Genomic DNA, 25,622 nt, shown 5'->3' with positions numbered 1-25,622 from the left:
ATAACAATAATCAGCCTTGTGATTTCTATAAGTTTTCATGTCCTGTCCCCTTAGGGTGTTTATTTAGCATTATATGATTGTATAACAATTAAAAATTACAATTCACATAAACACTGCAATAAAATGCATTTTTGCAACTTGGATTTAATATTGAAACAAAGCTTGGAAATTAACAAGGTATCCTGAAATGTCCAGAACTTGTATTCTGCCTACATAGAATTAGTGGAGAAAAGGAAGAAATTGAATTTTCAATCTTCAGGAATGACTCGCAATGGTTATCTGTATAAAATGTATACATTTAGCTATAATTCTATTAAACTATAACAAATCTTTACTATTTTGTGTAAGAATAAGCTAGAAAAATCATATTACCCAGTATTGCCCAGTATTACCCGTTTCTAGGAGTATTGCCCAGCCCGGGAAGACCCGGGTTTTCCCACCCGGGTTTTCCCGCCTGGGTAATACTTTGCCAACTCTGATGACTTTGGTTAGGAGTTGTCAGCTATGGATGACTTTGGTTAGTTGTCAGCTATGGATGAAAACATAAAAACTTGCATATAATGTATGTAAATAAATAAATATAGATGCTCTTTGGAGGATAAAAAGGTTCAGAACATTGGAAAATAATTCTCAACAAATAACCAAAATTTGATATTCAACTTTAACAAAGATATAAGTGAAAAGAAAAGCTTGTCTGAGGCGAAATTACTGAATTTTATAAATTTATTACAAACTTAGCATGAGTTCAGAATTTTACATGTTATTTACATATATTACCATATATATATAAATTTGAAAGTATATAGGTCACACACTGGTGATAGGTTTATTATGTACTTTTTGTGGGCGTAACATAATGATTGCATTTATTACACCATCAAAGATGTTTTAACACTGTTAACAATACTGTGATCAGAATGTGTTCCAGGATTTTTATTCTGAAAGTTGACCTTGACCTCTAAAATAAAATTTTAAAATAAAATTTTAAAAGCCAGTGCATATGGTACTGTACTATGCTTAAACTGCAAATTTGGAAGATCTAATTTGGAGTTATTTGATTTACAATGGAAATTTTTTTATTATTTTATGTATTTGCACCAAACTTCCTGCATGTTACATGTTGGTTATTTCATTTTTATTTGATTTGTCCCAAATTGTAATAAACAGAAGAAATGGTAGTAGTTCATTAGCAAAAAGATTTAACAATCCTCACAGTTTACAATCTTTATTTAAAAATCAACTCAGTAAAATTAGTGGGGGAAAGGGGAGGGGGGAATAATCATTAAGTTTTGAAAACTGAAGGTGTATTTTGTATGTCCTCAATATTTCCATATTTCTTTGAAATTATTGTTTACCCCATTGTTTGTCAGTTGTAATTTTGAAATATCCAATTTTCAAAATTTAGACAAGTGTAAAAATTAATTTTGTGGTTAGGAGTAGTTATCTCCCTTAGAAGGAAATTAATTAGATGATGTTTTTCTTATCAATGTTGATTTTACTATTACCAAATCCTCTTAAGCATGTTAAGTGCTTTCCACTGTTCAATAACACCTTCATTGATTTTTTTCTTCAAACTTGTGCTATCTTTTATTCTTATCTTGTTTCATTGTAAATCTTAAATCTTACAAAAATAAATACTGAAAGTTAAATGAACCAGAGAGAAAGTTATGATTGTCCATTTTATTGTTGGCCCCAACTGCCCAATACTGTATTAATCGAAACATGTATATCAACTAATCTTTCCACTGCCCGGAGCAATATGTAGTTTGGAAAGGCTAAATCAAAATAGGAGAAAATTTGATAAAGTTGTAGAACAAGTTGTTTTACGCACTATTATGTACTGTGGATGGGGTTTACAGTTGAGTGGTTATGTAGGGAAGAACAGAATTTAATTATATAGTGTTGATACATTTTTTGTAAAAGTAAAAAGCTTTGTCAAAATTGATCCTATTACTGTACTTGCGTCAGGCATTCTATTGAGATGCTGGGATAATAACTTACAGTCTTCTTAGAGAATAAGCTTCAACACAGATAACATCTCACAGTGGACATCTGGAAGATAATTTACTTCATTCAAAGAAGAAGATTTTTAACAGGGAAGAAGTGCAATTGACTATTATTCGATTTTGATCAGCTGATTGAACTCTGAAGCTGACATACATTCTCAACAGAAAGAAATCAATTTCATTGGCAAACTGGGGATTTTTTTCATTGACTGTGCATTTAACAACTGTTTGTGTGTAATTGTTTGTTTGTGAACAAGTGTGTATGTTGATAGATAGCATAAATCATCATTTACGTAGGAATTAGTTGTGTGGTTGGTTACATTTGCATCAATAAGTATTCAAGTTTCACTGAATTAATTGAAAGGGAAATTAAGAATGCTCATAATTATGTGGAAGAATTAATTAGATTTATGCGATTGTAGAGTGTGATTACTCTGATGTATTGTTATTAGCCTCAAGGAGTTTACACATAAGTTGTAATATCTTTAATAACTTTATGACAAATTATTAGAATATTTCCATTTGATTGGAGGCCTTTGATTAGTGTTAATTAGGTCACATTGTACCTGGAGAGAAAGCTACGTTAATTAACATTGTAAAATAATGGGAAATAAGTTTCGTAAATTTACGATTTCTGGTGGGAGTAGTGGTGAGAAGGAAAACAAATCAAAAGACAATGTCGAGGCCACAGCTGCAGCACAGAAAAGTGAAAAGGCCCCTGAGGACCAAAACGATAAAGTTCAAAATGATATAAAACAGTCTGAATCTCAAAACAAAACTGACACAGGACAGGATGTTGTTTTGAAAGAGGATTCAACACCCCAGAGTGATGAGAACAAATCTGACACAGGGCAGGGTGTCGATTTGAAGGAGGATGCAAAACCTCAAAGTGATGAAAATGAAAAGACTGATGAAAATCAAGTTGAAAGTGAAAGTGAAAGTAAAGAAACCAAGTCAGAAGAAGTTGGGTGGAAAGCAAGTGAACCTCAGGTCATTGATGAAGTAAGTTATATTGGTCATTTCTGTCCTGTTATTTTACACACCAATTGAGTGTTTCAGCTTAGTCTTGTTGCATTAAAAGTTACTTGAGTAGACTTTTGAGCTGAATTTTAGAAGGTTAGGGGATAAATAAATAAAGTTTAGAAATATATGATATAAAATCATGTAAACTTTGATGTTTTCTATTTAGATTATAATGCTTTTTTGTTTTATTTGAAAAGTTTCAACTAGAACCAAATCACAAATTGGACAGCAGTTGACCTCTGTTGGACTGTTAAAAAGTAACCAACCTCAACCATACACCCTCTTACTATTTGTCAGTCTTTACAGAATATTAGAGACATATCTGTTAAATTTTGACATCACAGGAGCCATAATAAAAAGGTAGTTGTTGTTTAAACATCAATAGGTCAAGTGTTGTAAAATCTCAGGATATTAGTGCCATTAAAAGACATCCAAGTATTGAAAAGGTCATGCTATCATAACTTGATCAATTCCTCCATTATCATATGTCCAATACTATATGAAAATATTTAACAAAGTTGATTCATTTACATCAATAAATATAGATTTTCACTTGTCATTAGCAACAGGACAGGTGCTAGAGTGAAGCAGACACTGCTAACCCTTCTTGAGCACCTTAGAACACCTTGGTTTTTGTTGGTGTTCATATTGTTCAATCTGTAGTTTTATGTGTAGACTGTGCAGTTTTGTGAACTGTTGTTTGCCTTTTCATGGTTGTTCTTTTTGGCCAATGTGTTGTCTGACCTATGGTTTTGATTGTCCTCTTGGAATCTTCTCCCTGAATGTGACCTACCGAATAAGACTTACAACCGGTTTGTACTTACATGAGCAACAGGACTGGTGTCACATGGGGTACAGGATCTGCTTACCCTTCCGTAGCATCTGAGATCACCCCTGGTTGTTTGGTGGGGTTCTTTTTGTTAAGCCTTTAGTTTTTTATGTTGTGTTTTATATACTATTGTTTGTGTTTTAGTCGTTTTCTTTTTTTGCCATGGCGTTGTCAGTTTATTTTTTCGAATGTGCCTTTGGTATCTTTCGCCTCTCTATTTCTCCTTCTCTTTATGTTTTGCTGTGATACCAGTGCAGGATTTTCTGAATTATGTCCATATATAGAATCATGAATGCGGACCCTTTTAGGTGGAATTGATCTGGCTTTGTTACTGTAAAACCTGATTCAACACACAAACCAAGAATATAACAGTTCTTATCTATTTGTATGCTAAATCTCCTTTATTGTTATTGACATAACTATTAGCTTGATGGAAATTGACTTTATTATTTACCAGTGAATGTGATAGTATGTTTGGTTGACTATAAATGACTTAAAGTGGATTTGGGGTATACATCAATAGCAGCAACAAACTCATCATAGATATCAGGATTAAAATTATGTACGCCAGACACACGTTTTCTCTACAAAAAACTCATCATTGACGCTTGGATCAAAAAAGTTAAAAATGCCAAATAAAGAACATAGCTACTAGAACTTAATAAAGCCATAAATAATTGAGATATATGTAGAGAGGTCAATTTACAACTATTTAGAATAGCTAGGAATCATATACCAAGCTCTAAATTTAATAGCTGTGTCTAGATAAGTTATGAAAAATTTAACTGAGACTTAACCAAAGCCTATTACTTTGAAGCACTAAACTTAGATAACAGGCCTAGATATAGGAAGATGTGGTATGAGTGCCAATGAGACAACTCTCCATCCAAGTCACAATTTATAAAAGTAAACCATTATAGGTCAAGGTACGGCCTTCAACACGGAGCCTTGGCTCACACCGAACAGTAAGCTATAAAGGGCCCCAATAAATTAACATTTATTCATTCTTTGGTTTATAAAAAGCAGCATTTGTTAAAATGCAGAGCAAAAAATATTACATCTGCATATGATGTAAATATAAGTTGTCCCATCTGTTACCAGTGTGAAAGTAAAGGCTGTTTCAATGGTGTGACATGCCTTTGTTACTATAATATAATACTTGAGCATATGGACCAGTTCTATGGGAAAATATGTTTTCAGAAAAAGATATAAACATAAAGTATGATTAAATGTATAAGAAGTCAATAATTGATTATGGACCTTGTGAATATCAAAAGAAAGACGATTATAACACACAAAACAGAGAAAGAAAAAAAAGGAAAAATGCACATTATTGGAATGAGATAGTGCTTATATTTATTTTAAGATTCTTATATTTTGAGATGTTTTGATTAAAAAACATGGGAAAGCACATGTTATGTGCACCTGTAGTAAATGTATGTCTGAGTTTCATTAAGATCACATTTGATGTCTTACAGGAAATTTCTCTTTCATGCTTAAAAGAGCAGTGACTGAATTATACTTATGTTAATAACTTAGTATGTTCACAGTAAGTGACACAGCACTTACTATTCCTGCAACAGATGGGACAAGGTCTTTAGAATTTACCAGTCACAATTATATCCAGATATAATATTTTTCAGAATAGAGAATAATGGGCACAAAGTGCAGAATAAAGGGCCAAAAATATAAAGAATTGAGAGAAAAATTAGGCCACAAAAAATAAAGAATAGAGAATATTAAATCAAGAGTGGAGAAAAATGGTCCAAAAAAATCTTTTCTTTTTAACTTTCTTAGAAGTTGGAAGGTGTTACAGTCACTTTGTCTTGTAGGAATACACATACTTGATAATTGTAGAGATTTTTATGTATACCTGCAGACCTCTTGTCTCAATCATGTCAAGGTTGCAATACTTGTCAGGGGAATATGCTATTCTAAACATAAAACTTGTCCCAAATGTCAAGTCATAATCTGTCATTTGAATAAGTTCATGACCAGTGTCTTATCAAGAGGGGGTGTTGAAGGGAAAGGTGGAACGGTCTGTTTCAGAATTGAGGACCACTGCCTACAGATTTTCTGAAGGGTAGGTTGAAGTTGTGAATATCATAATGGAATAGATCCAGATTTTTGTACAATATGACTCTTGGGTCTTTTTTCGTGGAATGTTTCAGACATTAGCAGCATGACATGAAAATCACAAGTTTTACTTTAAATGACAATTTATACCTTATCAGTGAATCATATCAATTGGAGGGCCTCAGTGAGTGGTCAGTTACATGTTATATTTAATTTAATATTCTAAATTACATATATGACCCCTTTTGAGATGGACCTTTTATTTAAGAATTGTCAGTACTTAATATTAATACATCTTCCTCTAAGAATTATGTCATATCACTTTAAGAGGAGGCCACTCATCTTAATGTGGCCATGCGGTAAAGAAAAGAATTGAAAGACAATAAATTCTAGATAACCAAGAATTTTGTTTATGAAAAATAGAAAAATATGTGTAATATAATAACTGGACAGAACTGATTAAAGTCTCATTTCAGAAAATTGAGACTCCCAAGGGTAACAGCTCTATTTTCATGATCCCTGATTTCTTTGAAAATCCTGGGACATAAAATACGCCAGCTCTGAAACTAAAGCTGCAAATTCTTTTTATACCAATAAAATTTCTCATTTGCTATCACTCAGATGCTGGTGATATAAATGATGTATTTATATTTGAAGATATAAAATGTTTGGGAATTATGATTTGGTTGGTGATATTACATCATAATGTAGAATTGCATGTCAGAAATCATTATGGGATGTAATAGATATCAGATCTTATGTGTTATGTACAGAAATGCTATGAATGTATGTAAACCACAGGAATGTTTACACTGTTTTCTGCTTATAACAAACAGGGCCCTTATATTGTAAATCCGGAAATTATTGCGAGGTTTTTATTAATGCGAAAAATGCGAATGGGCGAGTATCGCAATAATAAGAACTCACATTCTGATAACTGAAACATAGACCTGTATGCAGATTTTTTCGAAATTGCAATAATTAAACTCACATTTTTGTCCATTCTTGAAAAATCGCAATAATAAATACACGCAATAATTTCTGAATTTACAGTATTCTAATAAGGTGTTTGATGTGTGTATGTTTATGTATTGGGAAGAAAGGGGGAGGGGTATAATGTCAAATAATGTGTGATTGATTTACACCTCTTAACTTGGCAATAGAATGAGAACAACCCTTATGTTTATGCAGTTGTTTCCTTTGTTGAAGACCACCCCTTAAAAAGAAGAAACAGGAGCTTTTAATCATAATTATAAAATGTGAATTATAGTTATGAGGTTTAAAGTAGGAAGTAAACACAACATTGACAGGTCTCATACATGTACATGAAATACATGCTATACTGAGGGAATACTGTCAACTGTGTTAGGAATTTAAATCTGAGAAATAATTTCTAGTGGTCAAGTTTATGGAGATTGTAGTAGTCAAGCATTTACCCTTCCCTAGCCTACCTTACTCCCTCAGAATAGGAATAAAATGAATATCTGTTAATGTTGTCCTACACTGAATTCAGCTAGGTTTAATTTTATAATTATTAAATATGTATTCTGACACATCAGACTCTTAATAATCTATCTTTCCTTTTGGCAACTATAATTATTATTGCAATTGTCTTTTTTTCTACACATTTTGCTTAAAATATCATATAAAGAGAGAGTTCAGATTCTGGAAATATTTGTTGAACCAGTACCAGTCAGTTACTCTTAGAGAATAGAGTTGAGATATGTACTGAAATTTGGAGGTCTCTAAACTATTGATTCCAATGGGTTTATTAAAAGCTCTGAGTTGGAGGATCCAATTATCCTCTCTTTTACTTCTTAGGACATCTTACCTAGGGTCATTTGGATCGTTCCAGAGAACTTCTATGATTTCAAAAGACATATGGTGAATACTGTGCAAAGGCATATACTTCACTATATTTTTATCAGTCAGTCACTCTTAATTTGCTTATTCAAAGCACCTCTCTATAGCTATTTAATGTACTTGTAAGTCCAGTCAGGTCAGATAAACCCTTTGGCACCTGTAGGGACATGATATGGTTTTAGTCAATTATAGTTCATGGTAAGGACATATTCCTTGATGCCTGAATCTAGTCACAGACAAAGAAAAACATTTTCTTATTACTGTATTAGATCTCACAAGTTAGTTATACAAATACAAATAAAAGAAGAATGTGTTTAAGGACAGGAATGCCCCCACTCATGCTTCAAATAAACGAAAATGGGACGGGTGGAGGGACGGAATTTTAGACAGAAGGATGGAAAGTTGGAAACAGGAATGACAGAAAGGCGGAAGGATGGACGGTCAAGGGTAACACTTAATGCCCCTGTCACCTATGGCGGGGACATAAAAAAATGTAGAAAAATTTGTACGTATATATCCAAATGATCTTCATCTTTGATCATTAAGTATCCTAGAAATATGATGACTTTGTGATTTGTGAAACAATCAGAATTAAATACTGAGTATCAAATAATGACAACATTAGAAACCTGAGGATGAAAGTGTTAACCAGCTGATATATATTTTCAGATTATCATGTTTCATAAACTTGTGCTTCAATTAATTGTATGTATTGAAGGAAACGATTATAATATTGCTTAGAAATTTGAAACTAAACCAACAATTAGTGTACAAAAAATCCATATGATATATATACATGTATTATTAGATGTATATATTTTCTGTTTCATTTAGTTTAAATGTATACTATCGTTTTCCTTCAGTAATTACAATTTTATTAAATTTTCAAATTCAAAGTTTTTTTGCTTTTAAACCAAAACAAGTTAGTGACAATTTAAAAAGACAAGTTTATCCAATATATGAAATTAACAAACATAAAGCTGAGTACATTGGCTTGTGTTGATAATTGTCTTTCTTACATTTAAGTGTTTTAGGTCAGGGGTGGATCCAGTCATTTATAAAAGGGGGGTTTCTAACCCAGGATAAAGGGGGGTTCCAACTATATGTCCCCATTCAAATGCATTGATCGTCCAAATAAAGGGGGGTTCCAACCTCCGGAACCCCCTCCTGGATCCGCCACTGTAGGTTATCAAGTTTTTGATGTTTGACTTTTTATAATTAGTAGTTTTACCTCTGAAGGTTTTTTATTTGTGATTGTTTATTAGTAGTGATTAGAAGAGTTTCTTGTTTCTGTAAAGTAGCCAGAAGAAAGGTGATTTTTACAGAGGATCTTCTGCTGTTCTTTCCCTGTTTTTGGCCTTTCTGTAAAGTCCCTGTTTATCATCAAGCAAGTTCACACAAGTGTCTCTGGGGTGAGTTGGTCATTTGTACATGATGTTTTCCTCGTTTGGCGTCAGCTAATTTTACAGAAGTTTCTCTGGAGGTGAGTTGGTCATTTGTACCAGATGATAGTATCACTGCCTCAGTCCTTGTGTCACAAATGAACAAAATTATATACCTCTAGTACAACTGATATGTCATTAAATTCCTCAGGCTTATTGGATAATACAGAAATTGTATTTAATGTGTCAATGAAATCAAAACATATTATAGTACGGAAATTGGATTTTTCGTTTTCCCTGAGAAATAATAACATCCTTTAAGTGTACTGGTCCAGTGATTGAACTAATTTAATCTCAGGAAATTACAACTGAAATAAAATGAATGAAATAGAATTGTATTGGTGGAGGTAGATTGATATTTTTAAATGAAAAAGGTTGAACTTTTAAATGAAGATATTTGAATATCATTGTTTTTTTCAGTTACATTATAAAATTTTACAGGTCAACAACATTCATATAAATAATTTGTAATCACCATTTGAAATGTTTACAGATGCCATCATGACTTGGTTGAACAAATACAGATATATCTGTGTTACAGATGACATTATGACTTGGTTGAACACTATGGATATATCTGTGTTACAGATGCCATCATGACTTGGTTGAACAAATACGGATATATCTGTGTTACAGATGCCATCATGACTTGGTTGAACAAATACAGATATATCTGTGTTACAGATGCCATCATGACTTGGTTGAACAAATACAGATATATCTGTGTTACAGATGACATTATGACTTGGTTGAACACTATGGATATATCTGTGTTACAGATGCCATAATGACTTGGTTGAACACTATGGATATATCTGTGTTACAGATGCCATCATGACTTGGTTGAACAAATACGGATATATCTGTGTTACAGATGCCATCATGACTTGGTTGAACAAATACAGATATATCTGTGTTACAGATGCCATCATGACTTGGTTGAACAAATACAGATATATCTGTGTTACAGATGCCATCATGACTTGGTTGAACAATTATGGATATATCTGTGTGACACAGATAACAATGGATATGTTTCATTTATTGAAGCAACAATCCGTGTTGTCATGTCCTGGCCTTTATAGCTTGTTATGAGGTATGGGTTTTGCTGGTTGTTGCGAGGCCGTACAGTAACCTTTAAGTTGCTAAACTTTTACACCTTTTAGTCTGGTAGATAGTTGTCTCATTGGCAATTATACCACATCTCCTTATTTTATACTCATTATCTCCTATCATGCATGTCATGGTGTATGATGAATGTGAATAGAAGGAGTTGAAAGTTCATTACCCCAATATGATACAGCAACCCAACAAAAAATGGCAAAAGATATCTACAGGTCAACATTGGTCTTTAAGTAGAGTTAGTGTCTATACAATATGCGAATCTGTAGAAGATTCATACCAACTTTACCAAACATTACTGTAAATTCAGAAATTATTGCATGCATTCATTATTGCGATTGTTGAGGAATGGACACAAATGCGAGACTAATTATTGCGATTTCAGGAAAATCTGCATACAGATATATGTGTCAGATACCAAAATGCGAGATCTTATTATTGCGAATACTCAACCAGTCGCATTATTCGCATTAATAAAAACCTCCCAATAATTTCTGAATTTACAGTACTAAATTAACTTTAATTGCCAGATTTGTCCTTGTCATGTCAGCAACCTTGCTTTGGAGTTCTGTACATTTTCATATCCTCTTTCTCATTCACCAAACAAAATGTTTTAGTTTTACATAAAGAAGTCCTGGAGGTTAATTTGTTATAACAATCTATTGATCATTGTGATTAGATTTCTGTGATATTCTTTCAGAAGACAATTTGTTTGCACAAGAACATTGGTGCCATTAATACAAATCTTTTATTGTTTTTACTATAATGATTTTACACTTTGTGCACAAGAGATGCAGAAGCCCGTTTTCCAATAACATTTCCCTTTCTTTGAAGAAAAAAATTTAAATTTTATTTTATGTACATGCAATTATTCCACAGGTTGATTGATCCTTTCACAAAAGAACACTGGAATTTAGAATTTCTGTAGATAGAATCTTTCTGTATTCTTTATTTTATGATTCTATGATTTTCAAACAATACAATATTGTTTGAATGGTTGGAATAAAATTAATTCTGTTTCGATTACAAAACAGTGTTATGTTTTGCAAGTGGAATTTAAAAATCATGCAACGAGTTGTAATGTAGAAAAGTTGTATTAAATTTCATCAGGTTAATATTTAATCAGTATAACACAATTATTACATTTATCGCATTTTGTAAAATGGCAAAAAAGGAGTAAAGTGAAAATTTGTAATATGTGTTTCAAGTGTTGTGTAGAGGGAAGTTTAAATATGGAAATTATGGAGATTTTTTTTGGACATTGAACAGTAAAACTAAATACTGTAATTTCAGAAATTATTGTGAGGTTTTAATTAATGTGAATTGTGACTGGGTGAACATCACAATAATAAAAAATCAATGATGTGTGAATTTATATGAACTTCAAAAGTACTACAGATAGTTGATAAAATATTTATAAGATGCATTTCTATATTGTTCTCAGTGCTTATATATATTCTTGCCAACTGAACTGTGAACCTTCAATAGGGATATTGGAGCAATATATTGAGCTTAATCTTATGAAAATCTTAAAAATAACGATTACATTACTAGAAATGTAATTTGAAATTTCATCAGTTAGAAATCTTTTCCCTTGAAACATAAAACATATTCATAGTTTATTTAAGTTTCCACAACAAATTAGCCTTGAGCATTTAAAAAATTGTAATGCAATTCTTCCATAGAATTGATTGAGTTGATATTTCATAATTTTTCCATTAAAGGCAATGAATTGAATTCAACTGTAAACAGAATCTCGGCAAAGTTTAACTATCATTGTTAGTTTATCCTGGCAACGGAAGTTGTGTATCACAACTCCAAGGATGTAGTGCAGTCTTAAGGAAAAATCAACACGTTCATCTTTTTGTACCAATTCCAATTCATTAAATATCTCATTAACCGAATTAAATATTTTCAAAAGAGTGAAACATTTATCAATACCTTTTATATGTTATTTAATTGATATCTCAGATACAGATGTTTGCCGTTAATTAAAATATATGCAGGGTTATTCGTTTTGTACATAAATCAGGCTGTTAGTTTTCTCTTTGAATTGTTCAACATCTATCATATGTCAGCTTGTTATGCAGTATGGGTTTTGCTCATTGTTGTAGGCTGTATGGTGACCTATAATTGTTCACTTCTATGTCATTTTATCTCTGGTTGAAAGTAACGTCTCATTGGCAATCATACTATATCTTATTTTTATATTTATTGAAATACTGGTCTTAGTATGTTACAGAACCCTTTTAACCTTTTGGTCATGTTACCATTCTCTAGTTATTTTTATCAAACTTCACAGACTTAAATTTTCCTTCAGTTATAATAATAATAATACTAATAAATTCTTCCCTGAGGCCCTCGCATACAAATTACAATACATTGATAAACAGATATTTATAAACACATAGTTTATTTACAGTCAAGTAGTTGACTGTATGATTGTAAACATGATAAGGGAGAAAACTCTTCAAGAGGTACATGTAGTAAAAAATAAAAAAGAATAAAAAAATATATATAAAATCAAAAATATACAAATCAAAGTAATACATTGTAAAAAACAGAATCTTATCAGGACTGTGTCAAGTACATCTTGATACTTTGTTTAAAAGTAAAAGTGTTTTGGGCTTTACACATTTTGTGTGGTAGTCCATTCCATAACACTGATCCCGAATAAACAAAAGATTTCTAAACAGCTCAGCTTTTGGCTTAGGAACTATTAGATTACCTTGAGTAACACCTCTCAAGGTGTAAGAATTATTATCTGATTTCACTTTAAACTTTTGAACTAGTTACATTGGTGCTTCTATACGCACACATTTATATAGAAGTAAATATTTGTGGTATTTAATTCTGTTTTCAACTGTCATCCACCCAAGTTCTTTGAATAAGGGGCTGAGAGGGATAAAGGATCTGTATCTAAAATTAATCTTGCTGCCCTTTGTTGGATTTATTATTAAGTCTGGTTGATAAGTCTGAATTGATAGTTTCTGCTTTGTTCCAGTAACCAAACATTTTGCATTGATGAACATGTTATCCATTTTGCACCACTCTTTAACCCTGTAAAATCTTCTTGAACATCATCTTGTATATTTTCTATGTTTTCCCCTGATTTAAGAAGAGTGGTGTCATCAGCATATAGGTGGGTTTCAAAATTTTCACTGCATAAGGGAAGGTCGTTTATAAATAACACAAACAGTAGAGGACCAAGTATAGAACACTGGGGGACACCAAATTTTACATGTTGTTGTTTAGAATAAACATTACAATTGTTTACCTGCTGTGATCTGTTATTCAGGTGTGACTTGAAAAAACTAACAGTAGCCTCACTAAATCCATAAATTTCAAGCTTTAAACAAAGAATGTCATGATCTACCAAATCAAAAGCTTTTTTAAAGTCTAATAAAATTGCTAGGTTTAAATTACCATCATTTATTTCTTGCGACCATTCGTCAATGATATTAATAAGTGCAGTTTGACAAGAATGCTGTGGCTGAAACCAGATTATGAAGGATGTAAAAGTTTAAGTTCAGATAAGTATTTGTACATGTTATTAGAAACATATTGCCTTTCCATTAAAAAAAGTTGAAAGAATCTATCATGCAAAACTTTGCAATAAGTGATGTCACAAACCCTTAATTATATTCTGATGAGCGTTACTCCCCTTTATAAGGGAACATACTCTTCTACTGGGGTGAAGAGTGAGAGTGATTATTCTGATTAACAATCATTTTGCTTTACAAAAAAAATGAAAAGTTAAACTATTTATACATGTACAAATGAATTTAACAGGGAATACTGGTTTTTATTAATGCAAATAATATGACTGGATGAGTATTGCAGTAATAAGAACAAACATTTTGATATCTGATACATATATATGTATGCAGCTTTTTCTGAAATAGAAATAATTAATCTCAAATTCTGGTTATACTAATGTTAAAATAGCAAAATAAATGCTTGCATGATTTCCGAATTTACACTTCTTCATTACTGTGAATCATAAGCTCTTTACTTCAGTGACCCAGGTTAGTCTACTCCACAGTATGGGGAATCACATATAATTAGTTGACATTTTAGAGTCAATTTAGGATGAAGGAAATTACTTATTTAGAAAAAGTGTCAGAATTGTAATTACTTGGTCCCTAGCTCACAGAAAATCTTCAATGAAGTATTATTTCAGTGATGAAAAATGATGTAATACAATAATTGATGTTACATAGATCAATGGCAGGTTATGTCAATAATTGAAAATATTCAAATGAAGACTCCCGTGTTACTAATATGATTTATAAGAGCTGAAATGTATTGAGTTCTGTAATCAAAAAGTATAGGGGTTATCTAAAGTAAAGTACAAACTACATCCTCAACAATGTGGGGAATGACATGCTTTTGGAATATAGCGGTAAAAAAATGGGTATGGTGGGATAAAGGTCATAAAAAAGTAGGGATGTGGCCCTCCTGTGTGATATAGGGGTAAAAAAGGTGGGATCTGGGATATAGAATTAAAAAAAGTGGGAAGTGCAGAATAAATTACCCCCCCCCCTTCCCCCCCAAATAAAAAACCCCAAAAATGGGGATGTGAGAAATTTGCACCCTGTGGCCTCCCCCTCAACAATAGGATAGCATAAAAAGTAGTTGGTTTTGGTTGAATGATGCAATTGCTAGCTTCACACGCAAAAAAATAGCAAGTACTAATTTGGGGAATTTGATCATTTCAATTACATTAACTTTTCTATTTGATTAAAGTATTGGAGTGAGATTTAGTTTGTGTTACACTCCGTGGCGGATTCAAGGGGAAAAGGGGATCCTCAACTGATACTCGCCTTTATTGTTGATTTTATTTACGAGATGAGTATAAAAAAACCTTACTTAAGTTTTAAAGGCTAGTATTTATTATGAAACTATCAATATACTTCTCATGCAGTTTATTTTATAACAGCCGACCATACGGCATGGGTTTTCCTAATTGTTGAAGGCCGGACGGTTGCCTATAATTGCTTACATCCACTTCATTTAAACTTTGGTGGATAGTTGTCTCATTGGCAATCATACCACATCTCCTTATTTTTATATCAATACAAATTAATGGAAAAGTTTATATGAAAATTAATACGTTTTGACATACATTGCATGCTTCAAAGGATTTTTGAAATGATGTATGAAAAGATAATTCTAAGAAAAGAAATTACTTAGAAAAAATAGAAAAAAACAGAAAGAGTAATTGACTAAAAGTAGCTGTACTCCTATTTTATATTTATGGAATGCAAATTACAAATTTTAAATATTGATAACCATTATTAAACTTCTTTGGTCTACTTCTGATGTATATATTGCATGCTGTACAATGTTTATCATACAAAATTGATCGTGTAATGCATCTGTAATATTTTGTTGTAATCACAATAGATTTACCGATGTTGATAAGACCACAATAGATTTATCTGATGTTGCTAAAACAATCCACAGCGAGTCTAACTTTGTCAACTTGATTGATTGAAATTTTACAATTAATTAGTGATGGAACCATTTGTACAATTAGGTATATTTGGTCGCACAAATCAATGGTCTAAATGTTCACCAGGAAAAAACAACAGATGACAATTCTTAATATTTCTTTTGGGCAGATTGGTGAAAAGGGAGATAATTCTTTATTACAAATATTTTCATTGTAAACAGGGGGAACAACTCTAAGCACTAAAGGTAGCAGGGCTTTTAATATAATTTTACACTTTCATGTAAGACTAGACATGGATAAAATGAGATGTTAGGTATATGTCACTATAAAACCAAGACACATTTGTCTGCAGGAAATTTATTCTGAGGTACTGCAACTGATAGCCCAGCTGTTTTACTGTTACAAAGTTAATTTACAACCCTGGTTAATATGAATTTATTGTTTGATGTCCACTTAACATGTTACAATAGCTTTATCAGGAACTGATTGTTGATTATTTGTATATTTCAGCAGGGTTGTAAGATATAAGTACTGAAGTGACAGATATTTTTAAAATTTGTGTAAACAATGAAAGTCTAGGACATACTGGTTGTTTAATTATTATATAACTTTTTAGAAAATAAATCATAGATGGTCTAATTATTGTATTACTGTACTTATTGGACAGCTGTTCAGAAAATGAATACCCCAGTAATGAAAAAAAAAATCAGAAAATGATAGCCTAATAATCTGATTATTGTACTTATAGGACAGCTCTTCAAAAAATAATTATCAAAAAATAGGCAGAAAATGATGGTCTGATTATTGTACTTATTATACAACTCTTCAGAAAACAAAACATAGAAAAAATTAGTATATTTTTCTGTTAAATAGTATATATATATTATCTGAAAATGTCAAGCAGTTAGCAGTCACCTTAAATGCACTGTTCACATGTGGTTAGAATTTTTCTCTAGGAAGGGTACATTGTTTCCTTGAAATGGGGTCTTGTTAAAGGTAACAAGCTAACTAACTACATGACAAATTCACTGAAGAGTTTCAAATAGATAAATATTATAAAACCTTTGATCTTCAACAACCTTCTGTAAAAATAATTGAGGTGACAATATGATTATAAAATGTTAAATGAAAAATAGTTGAAGTCAATTTTCTGTAAACTATTATTCTTCATAGAAGAGATGACATTAAGCTTCCTGTCCATGCTGTTTTTCAATCAATCATTATCTTATTTTTTCCCAAATCTTTTGTGATTTACTGTATTAAAAGTCAAATGCTTCAAAGAAATGCAAATATACACAGTTCACAATTGGAGATTGGAAATAATAATGTCTGGATGCATGTTAGAATTTCTATAATCCAGGATTGAAGTCTGTTGGTGTTAGCAGTTTCTGAATCTGTTGATTGTAATGAAAATCTAAATGTTAAATTGAAATTTCAACTGTTTTAATTCTATAACTGTGAGCTATATAAAAATAAGGAGATGTGGTATGATTGCCAATGAGACAACTATCCACCAAAGTTCAAATGAAGTGGATGTAAGTAATTATAGATTTTAGATAACCGTATGGCCGGCAATGAGAAGTCCCTTACCGTATAGCAGGCTATAAAAGGCCCCAATACGAAAAAAAAAATTATGCACTGGATGCTGGATTTTCTCACTGTGTTGAAGACCCATTGGTGGCCTTTGGCTGTTTTCTGCTCTTTATGGTCGGGTTGTTGTCTCTTTGATGCATTCCCTGTTTCCATTCTCAATTTTATAAATATGACAGACATGAACCAACAACAACCACTGAACTACAGGCTCCTGACTTGGGACAGGCACATACAGAATGTGGCGGGGTTAAACATGTTTGTGATGGCTCAACCATCCCCCTTACCTGAGACAGTGGTTTTACAGCACAATAAAAACCATTTGAAAAGGGCTTAACTCATCAGATCAATACAAAGCAGAAAAACAGACTGAACGTGCAAGGTATTTATACATTCCTAACAACAAAAAAGACACAAAGTACAGATCTTAGAGTCCTCACAGTTATTGACATCTAACAACTAATAAAAAAAAATCATGTATCAAACACTAAAATGATAAAGGACAAGCACACCCACAGACTGATTCAGTATACCAGTATAATGTTTGATTCGGTATACCAGTATATTTAATGTTTGATTAGGTATACCAGTATAATGTTTGATTCAGTATACCAGTATAATGTTTGATTCGGTATACCAGTATAATGTTTGATTCGGTATACCAGTATAATGTTTGATTCGGTATACCAGTATAATGTTTGATTCGGTATACCAGTATAATGTTTGATTCGGTACACCAGTATAATGTTTGATTCAGTATACCAGTATAATGTTTGATTCAGTATACCAGTATAATGTTTGATTCAGTATACCAGTATAATGTTTGATTCGGTATACCAGTATAATGTTTGATTCAGTATACCAGTATAATGTTTGATTCAGTATACCAGTATAATGTTTGATTCGGTATACCAGTATAATGTTTGATTCAGTATACCAGTATAATGTTTTACTGTTTAAATGTTTAATCTCTGTAATAAAATTAATTTTTGTTAATAATTTGCACTTGGGTTGCTACGACTTAGTAGTGTGAGCTAACAGGGTTTTGGATGAACCATTTTTGGGCACCTTTAGTAGAAATTATACATAATCCTGAGTTATATACCACTTATTTCTTTCAAAACCCTGCAATATTTTTTGTTGCTATGTTAGAGATCTATACCTTTATTATATACCATTGGATCAAATTCCTTCTGAGGTCACTCAATATTGTTTACTTCAGTCTAAAAATGACATGATTTTGTTATTAGCTTTAGACTTAAACCCGCCCCCAATTTGTATGTTTGTTGATCCAGCCTTTAGTTCAGAATATGGATTGAGATTTATTTATAAAGCTGATAGGCTACCTAAAGTTTAATGAAAATATGAAATACTATGATTGCTACATCTCAGTAACAAGTTATTGAACAGCTGATTCAAGCCTTAATATATCAGTATAAGAAATTAAATCTTTGTCATTATTCAAATGTGGAAAATGCCAGCCATTTGCTTTGATACTTAAATCTAAATAAAATTCACTTTGAATTTAGAAAGCCTATATATGTTCAAAGAAAATGTTGGATAAGACAATATTTTCCTCTGTGCAACAGGTGCATATCTTGTGTGCAGGTTGTACTAATTGCCATTTATAATGTATTTTCTCTTGATATACATTTGTTATTAAAATCGTATGCCATTTTTCATAATTTCGAATAAATATGAATTAAAGAGACACTGACCCTTTGTATATTATAAACAAATATCAAAACTTTTGTGGATGGTATATAAGTAACTGTTAATGCTTCAAGATTGAATTGTGTTTTATAACAGTGAATTCCGTTTTCACAATTTACACAGAAATCAAACCAGCATGGTACTTTCATCTGTTTAAAGCACATATATAAAACATTTTGCCAAAATGTCTCCACTGCCACACGGGGGGGTTCATGTAAAATATGATTAAAGTATACACAATACTTACAAGAAAATTTCTTACAATAATCAAGTACAGTGCAATCAAAGTGATTCATATAAAATACATGTACAATACGCGCAATAAGATTTCACACAAAAGACATTATAGTATAAACAAGAGAATTTACATAGATTCATATACAGACATTTGGTCTCTGTAGGAGAGTTGTCTCATTTGCAACCATACTACATCCTATTTTAATATAAAACATGTTAAGTAAATCATGGCACATTTACAGTACATACTTGTTGAATAAACAGAATACTTATACACTCAATGCATACAGTGATTCATTCAGAGTACTTGTACTGAGTGCACATACAGTGATTCATTCAGTGTACTTGTACTGAGTGCACATACAGTGATTCATTCTTAGTACTTGCACTGAGTGCACATACAGTGATTCATTCAGAGTAATTGCACTGAGTGCACATACAGTGATTCGTTCAGAGTACTTGCACTGAGTGCACATACAGTGAGTCATTCAGAGTACTTGCACATTATACACACACAGTGAGTCAGATAAAGTATTTGCACATTGCACACACACAGTGATTCAGATAAAGTACTTACACATTGCACACAGTGATTCAGATAAAGGACTTACACATTGCACACATAGTTATTCAGACAAAGGACTTGTGCAGTGATCACATCGTGATTCAGACGAAGAATTTGAACACTGCTCACACCCTGATTCAAACAAAGTACTTGCAGCTTGTATACTGTGATTCTTACAAAGTATTGTCAAAGTTCACACACAGTGATTCAGACAATGTACTTGCACAGAGCAAAAATTGTAATTAAAAACAAAGAACTTGCACAGTGTACACACAGCGATTCAGACAAAGAACTTGCACAGTGTACACACAGCGATTCAGACAAAGAACTTGCACAGTGTACACACAGTGATTCAGACAAAGAACTTGAACAGTGCACACAGAGTGATTCAGACAAAATACTTGTACAGTGTCAGTATACAATAGTTGGCTCATACAAAATGTGTACAGTATACAATAGGTGACGCACACAAAATGTGTACAGTATACAATAGGTGACTTACACAAAATGTGTACAATATACAATAGAAGACTCACTCAAAATGTGAACAGTATACAATAGGTGACTCACAAAAAATGTGTATAGTATACAATAGGTGACTTACACAAAATGTGTACAATATACAATAGAAGACTCACTCAAAATGTGAACAGTATACAATAGGTGACTCACAAAAAATGTGTATAGTATACAATAGGTGACTTACACAAAATGTGTACAATATACAATAGAATACTCACTCAAAATGTGAACAGTATACAATAGGTGACTCACAAAAAAATGTGTATAGTATACAATAGGTGACTTACACAAAATGTGAACAGTATACAATAGGTGACTCACTCAAAATGTGTATAGTATACAATAGGTGACTTACACAAAATATGTACAATATACAAAAGGAAACTCACACAAAATGTGTACAGTATACGATAGGTGACCCACACAAAATTTGTACAGTATATAAAAGGTGACACACACAAAATGTGTACAGTATACAATAGGTGAATTACACAAAATGTATACAGTATACAAAAGGTGACTCAAACAAAGTGTACAGTATGCAATAGGTGACTTACACAAAATGTGTACAGTATACAATAGGTGATTAGGAAAATGTGTACAGTATACAATAGGTGACTCGGAAAATGTATACAGTATACAATGAGGTGACCCACACAAAATGTGTACAGTATACAATAGGTGACTCACACAAAATGTGTACTGTATACAATAGGTGACTCACACAAAATGTGTACAGTATACAATAGGTGACTCGCACAAAATGTGTACAGTATGCAATAATAGGTGACTCACACAAAATGTGTACTGTATACAATAGGTGACTCACACAAAATGTGTACAGTATACAATAGGTGACTCGCACAAAATGTGTACAGTATGCAATAATAGGTGACTCACACAAAATGTGTACTGTATACAAAATGTTATTCACGTCAAATCAATGTACACTGTCTTCACATGGTTATATTAATATTAATCATATATCCTTAAAGTACATAAAAGATGATTTAATTAAAATTCACTCATTTCTGTTTGATTTAACAGCCATTGGCAAGGGTATATTACTTTGAATGGCAGAATTATTTTCAAAGGCAGTGAGAGACAGGCATGATCTCTATGTGGAATCATCTCAATGAAATTAAATTGATTCTGATTGAAAAACAAACTGCAGCCTGTGTTTAATCTAACCGCTAATTAAATTCTCTATGCAGTAGAGGAAAAAATACAGGAGCCCTTGGTTTCATAACTGTTTTGCATGTCTAATTCTTGACAGTGATGTATACATCATTAACCTGATTTTTTTTATAAACAAACATCTTAGCCTGAAATAAAAATGAGATAGTGTTGACCCATCTTATATATCATCTTGAAGGTAATAATTTGTCATCAGTTGATGGCTGTTTCAGTCGCTAAATATCCAATTAAAATGGAAACAACCATGAACTTTTACTGGTAGTACTAATGATTAACTACTGGTAAACAAAATCCTAAATGTTAGTTTTGTACATTTATGGCATGGTTAAACATGAAGGACAGATTTACAAATAAAAGAATTTGATATTTGGTTGACAGGTGGTCTTTTCAAACGAATGTGCATTTTAGCTAGCAAACTAATTAATTTTATGTGTGTTCTTTCCATTAAGAGTAGAATGTCAAAGTCTTTTAAAATCTAAGTAGGAGTTATCTACCATGCTGGCAGATATTTTAAAAGATTCAGATAATAAACCTAAGATTGAATACTAAAAAATCTACAGTAATAAATATTTGTTGTTGTTTATTTTATTTCTGCTTTGCCATAAAACCAATCAACCAATTTTCCAATAGCCGTTTGCAGATACCAATGTGCACAAAAATAAAAAAAATATATAATCTTATAGAAATGAAAAAGTACCTCATTCCAAGAAAGACAACTGTTGTAATATTTAAAAAAGAAAACAGACATTAAGAAGTATTATACCAATCCATTGTAATTTATACAGAATACAAAATGTACTGACAGCCTTATGCTCCATTTGAGAGTTAAGACAGAAGAAGATGTAATGGTTTTACTATGTACATTTTACTGCAGAGATACCTCATCCCTCCCCATATTTTATTGCAACGGATGGGTTCAATTTGAATTCAATCAAAAGCTATTTAGAAATACTTATTTATTGTGATTTAAACCAAAAGTGCTCAGATAGAACTCATGTCGATAATGGTAAGTCACTTGAATCAAATTTCTGTATCACATCATTCAAGCAGTTTTTGGTTTACTTCTACTTGTATTGTTGACCTGCAAGCAGAATGTTTTGAAAGGTAAACCAAGCTTGATTTTTGTCAATGAAACAAAAAAACCTTTACCTGGCTTTTTGAATAATTACTAATCAGTTCTTCTGTGTATATTTTCAGGAACAAAAAGCAAAACCAGTCAAATCATCTACACCACCTAGTGACGAGAAGGAAGATGATATATCAGAAACTCCACCTCATCACATGCAAAAGAGGATCAGAAGAGGGGCAGTCAGTGCAGAGGTGTATAAAGAGGAGGATGCAGCTCAGTATGTCAAAAAGGTCAGAGGTTGTTCGTTGTAATGTTATTTAAATTTTTTGATTTTTTTGTCCGCCTTCTACCTCGGTAAGAAAATTTCATAGGCCGATGCGGCTCTCCGAAGCAGGGGCAACATTTTTTGTCCGCCATCTACCTCAGTGATTTTTTTTAGTTCAGAAACTACTGCCAAGGGTCAAAGTAAACACTTGTCACAATGCCGATATGCAGGTTTGATTATGGACTACCCAAACACATATGAAGCCAATGGCAGTTTGATGTAATCTATACGAAAAACAAATCTTCTTATTTTAAGGAAACATCATTTCATATTTTTCTTTTCTTGGACAAATGTAAGGTTCACATGTGTTTTATTGCTTGAAATTTTAAGTCTTCAATCTCCAGTTTTTATACGACCGTATATTGGTATCACGTCATCGTCAACGGAGACATTTGGTTTCTGGACAATAACTTTAGTTTAAGTGTATGGATCTCTATGAAATTTAATCAAAAGGTTCAATACCACAAAAGGAAGGTTGGGATTGTTTTTGAGGGGTGATGGTCCCAACCGTTTAGGAATTAGGGGCCAAAAAGGGGCCAAAACAAGCATTTTTCTAGTTTCAGGACAATAACTTGTGTATTTTAGTATTATGATTGCTCTGAAATCGTACCACTAGGTTCAATACCACAAGTAGAAGGTTGGGATTCAGTTTGGGGGTAATTGCCCAAACCGTTCAGGAATTGGGGGCCAAAAAGGGTCTAAAACAAGCATTTTTCTAGTTTTCAGACAATTACTTTGTGTTTTAGTGTATGGAAGTCTCTTAATTTGTACCACAATTTACAAAAAGAAAATTTCTTCAAAATTATTTTTTTTTGAAAAAGGGAGGGAGGGGGGTGGGGTGGGGGGGGGGGGGGGTGGGGGTGGAGGGTAAAACAAATTTTTGGGAGGGGGGAATTTTTTTACTCAAAAGAAAAATTCTCTTAAAATATTTTTTTTTTGAGGGGCGGGGGGTAAAAAACAATTTTTTTTTGGGGGGGGGGGGGGGGGGGCAATTTATTTTTCCTTAAGATTTAAGAAATTGTCAATTTTCCAAAGAAAAAAATTGGGGGTCACAATTTATTTTGCTGATTCTTTGTATATAGTCTGAAAACAGTTTTACAAAGTATTGCACAACAGCACAGTGTATTGCACAACAGCAAGAAATCTTCAATTGAATATAAATTCAAAAAATCATACAACCAATTTCAAGTTCTTTGACTACATTTATTCTGTGTCAGAAACCTATAATGTGTCAAATATTTAATAACAATCCAAATTCAGACCTGTATCAAGCTTGAATATTGTGTCCATTTTTGCCCCAACTGTTCAGGATTGGACCTCGGCGAAGCAGTTTATTTTGCATTGATTTCTTGTATGATAAAAATAAGACTGCATTAAGAAAGGCGATTTGGAATTATATAACATAAGGAGATGTTGAATATATAACAACATATATCTTGAAGTCATACTAACAAGACAAGTGTATATACAAAATGTCAACTCAAAATTATCCTGAGTCCAATAAAATTGTGAAGAGATTAAACTGAGAGTTTCCGAGATCTCTCATCAATACCAACTTCCCACTTGACAACAAAAGTACGTTATCTATTTTACAGAAAAAAATGCTTTGATAATTAACCATGGAAGTACTATATTGACAATATAGTACTTTCATGATAAAACCAATCTTGCTGGATGTAGAGATAAAAATCGTAATTTATTTAGGCTCTATGACAAAGTTAATCTTGTTTAATAAAAAGAAACCATAAGAATCTTTCCATCTTTAAGAAATCAATAAATTAAGGATTTTTAAAATTCTGTCAATATCACTTCAATAATTAAGTCTTGGAAAACTGGATGACTTTGATTGAAAACGGGGAAACATATTGAAAGATTGTTCTGTTGAATTCCACACAAAAAAAACAAGACAATTTTAAATACCTGGACAGAGGTTGAAAAAGGATGTTCTAGGTCCAAATCTTACCAAATCTTTATGAACAACCTTGGACTGTTTAACAAGGCAATGCAGTTTCATCAAATTAAAGCGACCAGGATTAGATTATTTGAATAAATAGAAAGTGATGTTGAAATGCAAAAAAAGAAACAATCAAATCAACACATTTTGTGTCATGAAATGTAAATGAAAAAAACCAATTCTCATGAAAGTAAATACTCCCACCATTAAATTGAATATTTCAGAACCTATGTAATTTAACAGTGAAAAAACCTAATACATTTTCTGTATAACTTGAACAGAGTGTGACACATCAAACAGTATAAAATGAAATGTATTGAATTTATTTATTGACTGTAACATTTTTGATTGAAAGTAAATTAATTTTAATTGACAGGATATCAATTTCGATAGCTTTATGATGGTTACTCAAATACATCATGAAATTGTATCACAAATTTACTGTCTGATTCTATATTGTGTAATTTTATAGAACAGTTGAAATATTAATGGATATTTTTCGGATCATTATTGTCAAATTGTACACATCTGATTTCAATATTTACAAAATGAAAAATTAAAAATATCCTTTGAATTAAGGCCGAGATGGTTTCAAAACTCGAAATTGGAGTTTCGTTCATATTTTTGAAAA

The 25,622-nt window shown here is 32.0% G+C and overlaps 1 protein-coding gene across 2 annotated transcripts in view; it reads left to right on the top strand.

Moving 5' to 3' along the window:
* Positions 1–25,622, top strand: part of LOC127709852 (cAMP-dependent protein kinase regulatory subunit-like) — a 102,364-nt gene that overhangs the window by 26,469 nt on the left and 50,273 nt on the right. The window contains exons 1-2 of one of the 2 annotated variants that reach the window (XM_052215521.1): positions 1,856–3,008; positions 22,841–23,002. In XM_052215521.1, the coding sequence (XP_052071481.1) occupies positions 2,610–3,008; positions 22,841–23,002 (561 nt within the window). In that variant the 5' untranslated portion in view covers positions 1,856–2,609. Of the gene's footprint in view, positions 1–1,855; positions 3,009–22,840; positions 23,003–25,622 lie in introns of those variants that run through there. The other variant, XM_052215522.1, reaches the window with a different exon arrangement.

This window comes from Mytilus californianus, unplaced genomic scaffold (genome assembly GCF_021869535.1).
Source record: "Mytilus californianus isolate M0D057914Y unplaced genomic scaffold, xbMytCali1.0.p SCAF_7, whole genome shotgun sequence".
NCBI classification, from domain to species: domain Eukaryota; kingdom Metazoa; phylum Mollusca; class Bivalvia; order Mytilida; family Mytilidae; genus Mytilus; species Mytilus californianus.
The sequence above is the reverse complement of the archived record's forward strand: the minus strand, read 5'-3'. Positions and strand labels throughout refer to the sequence as shown.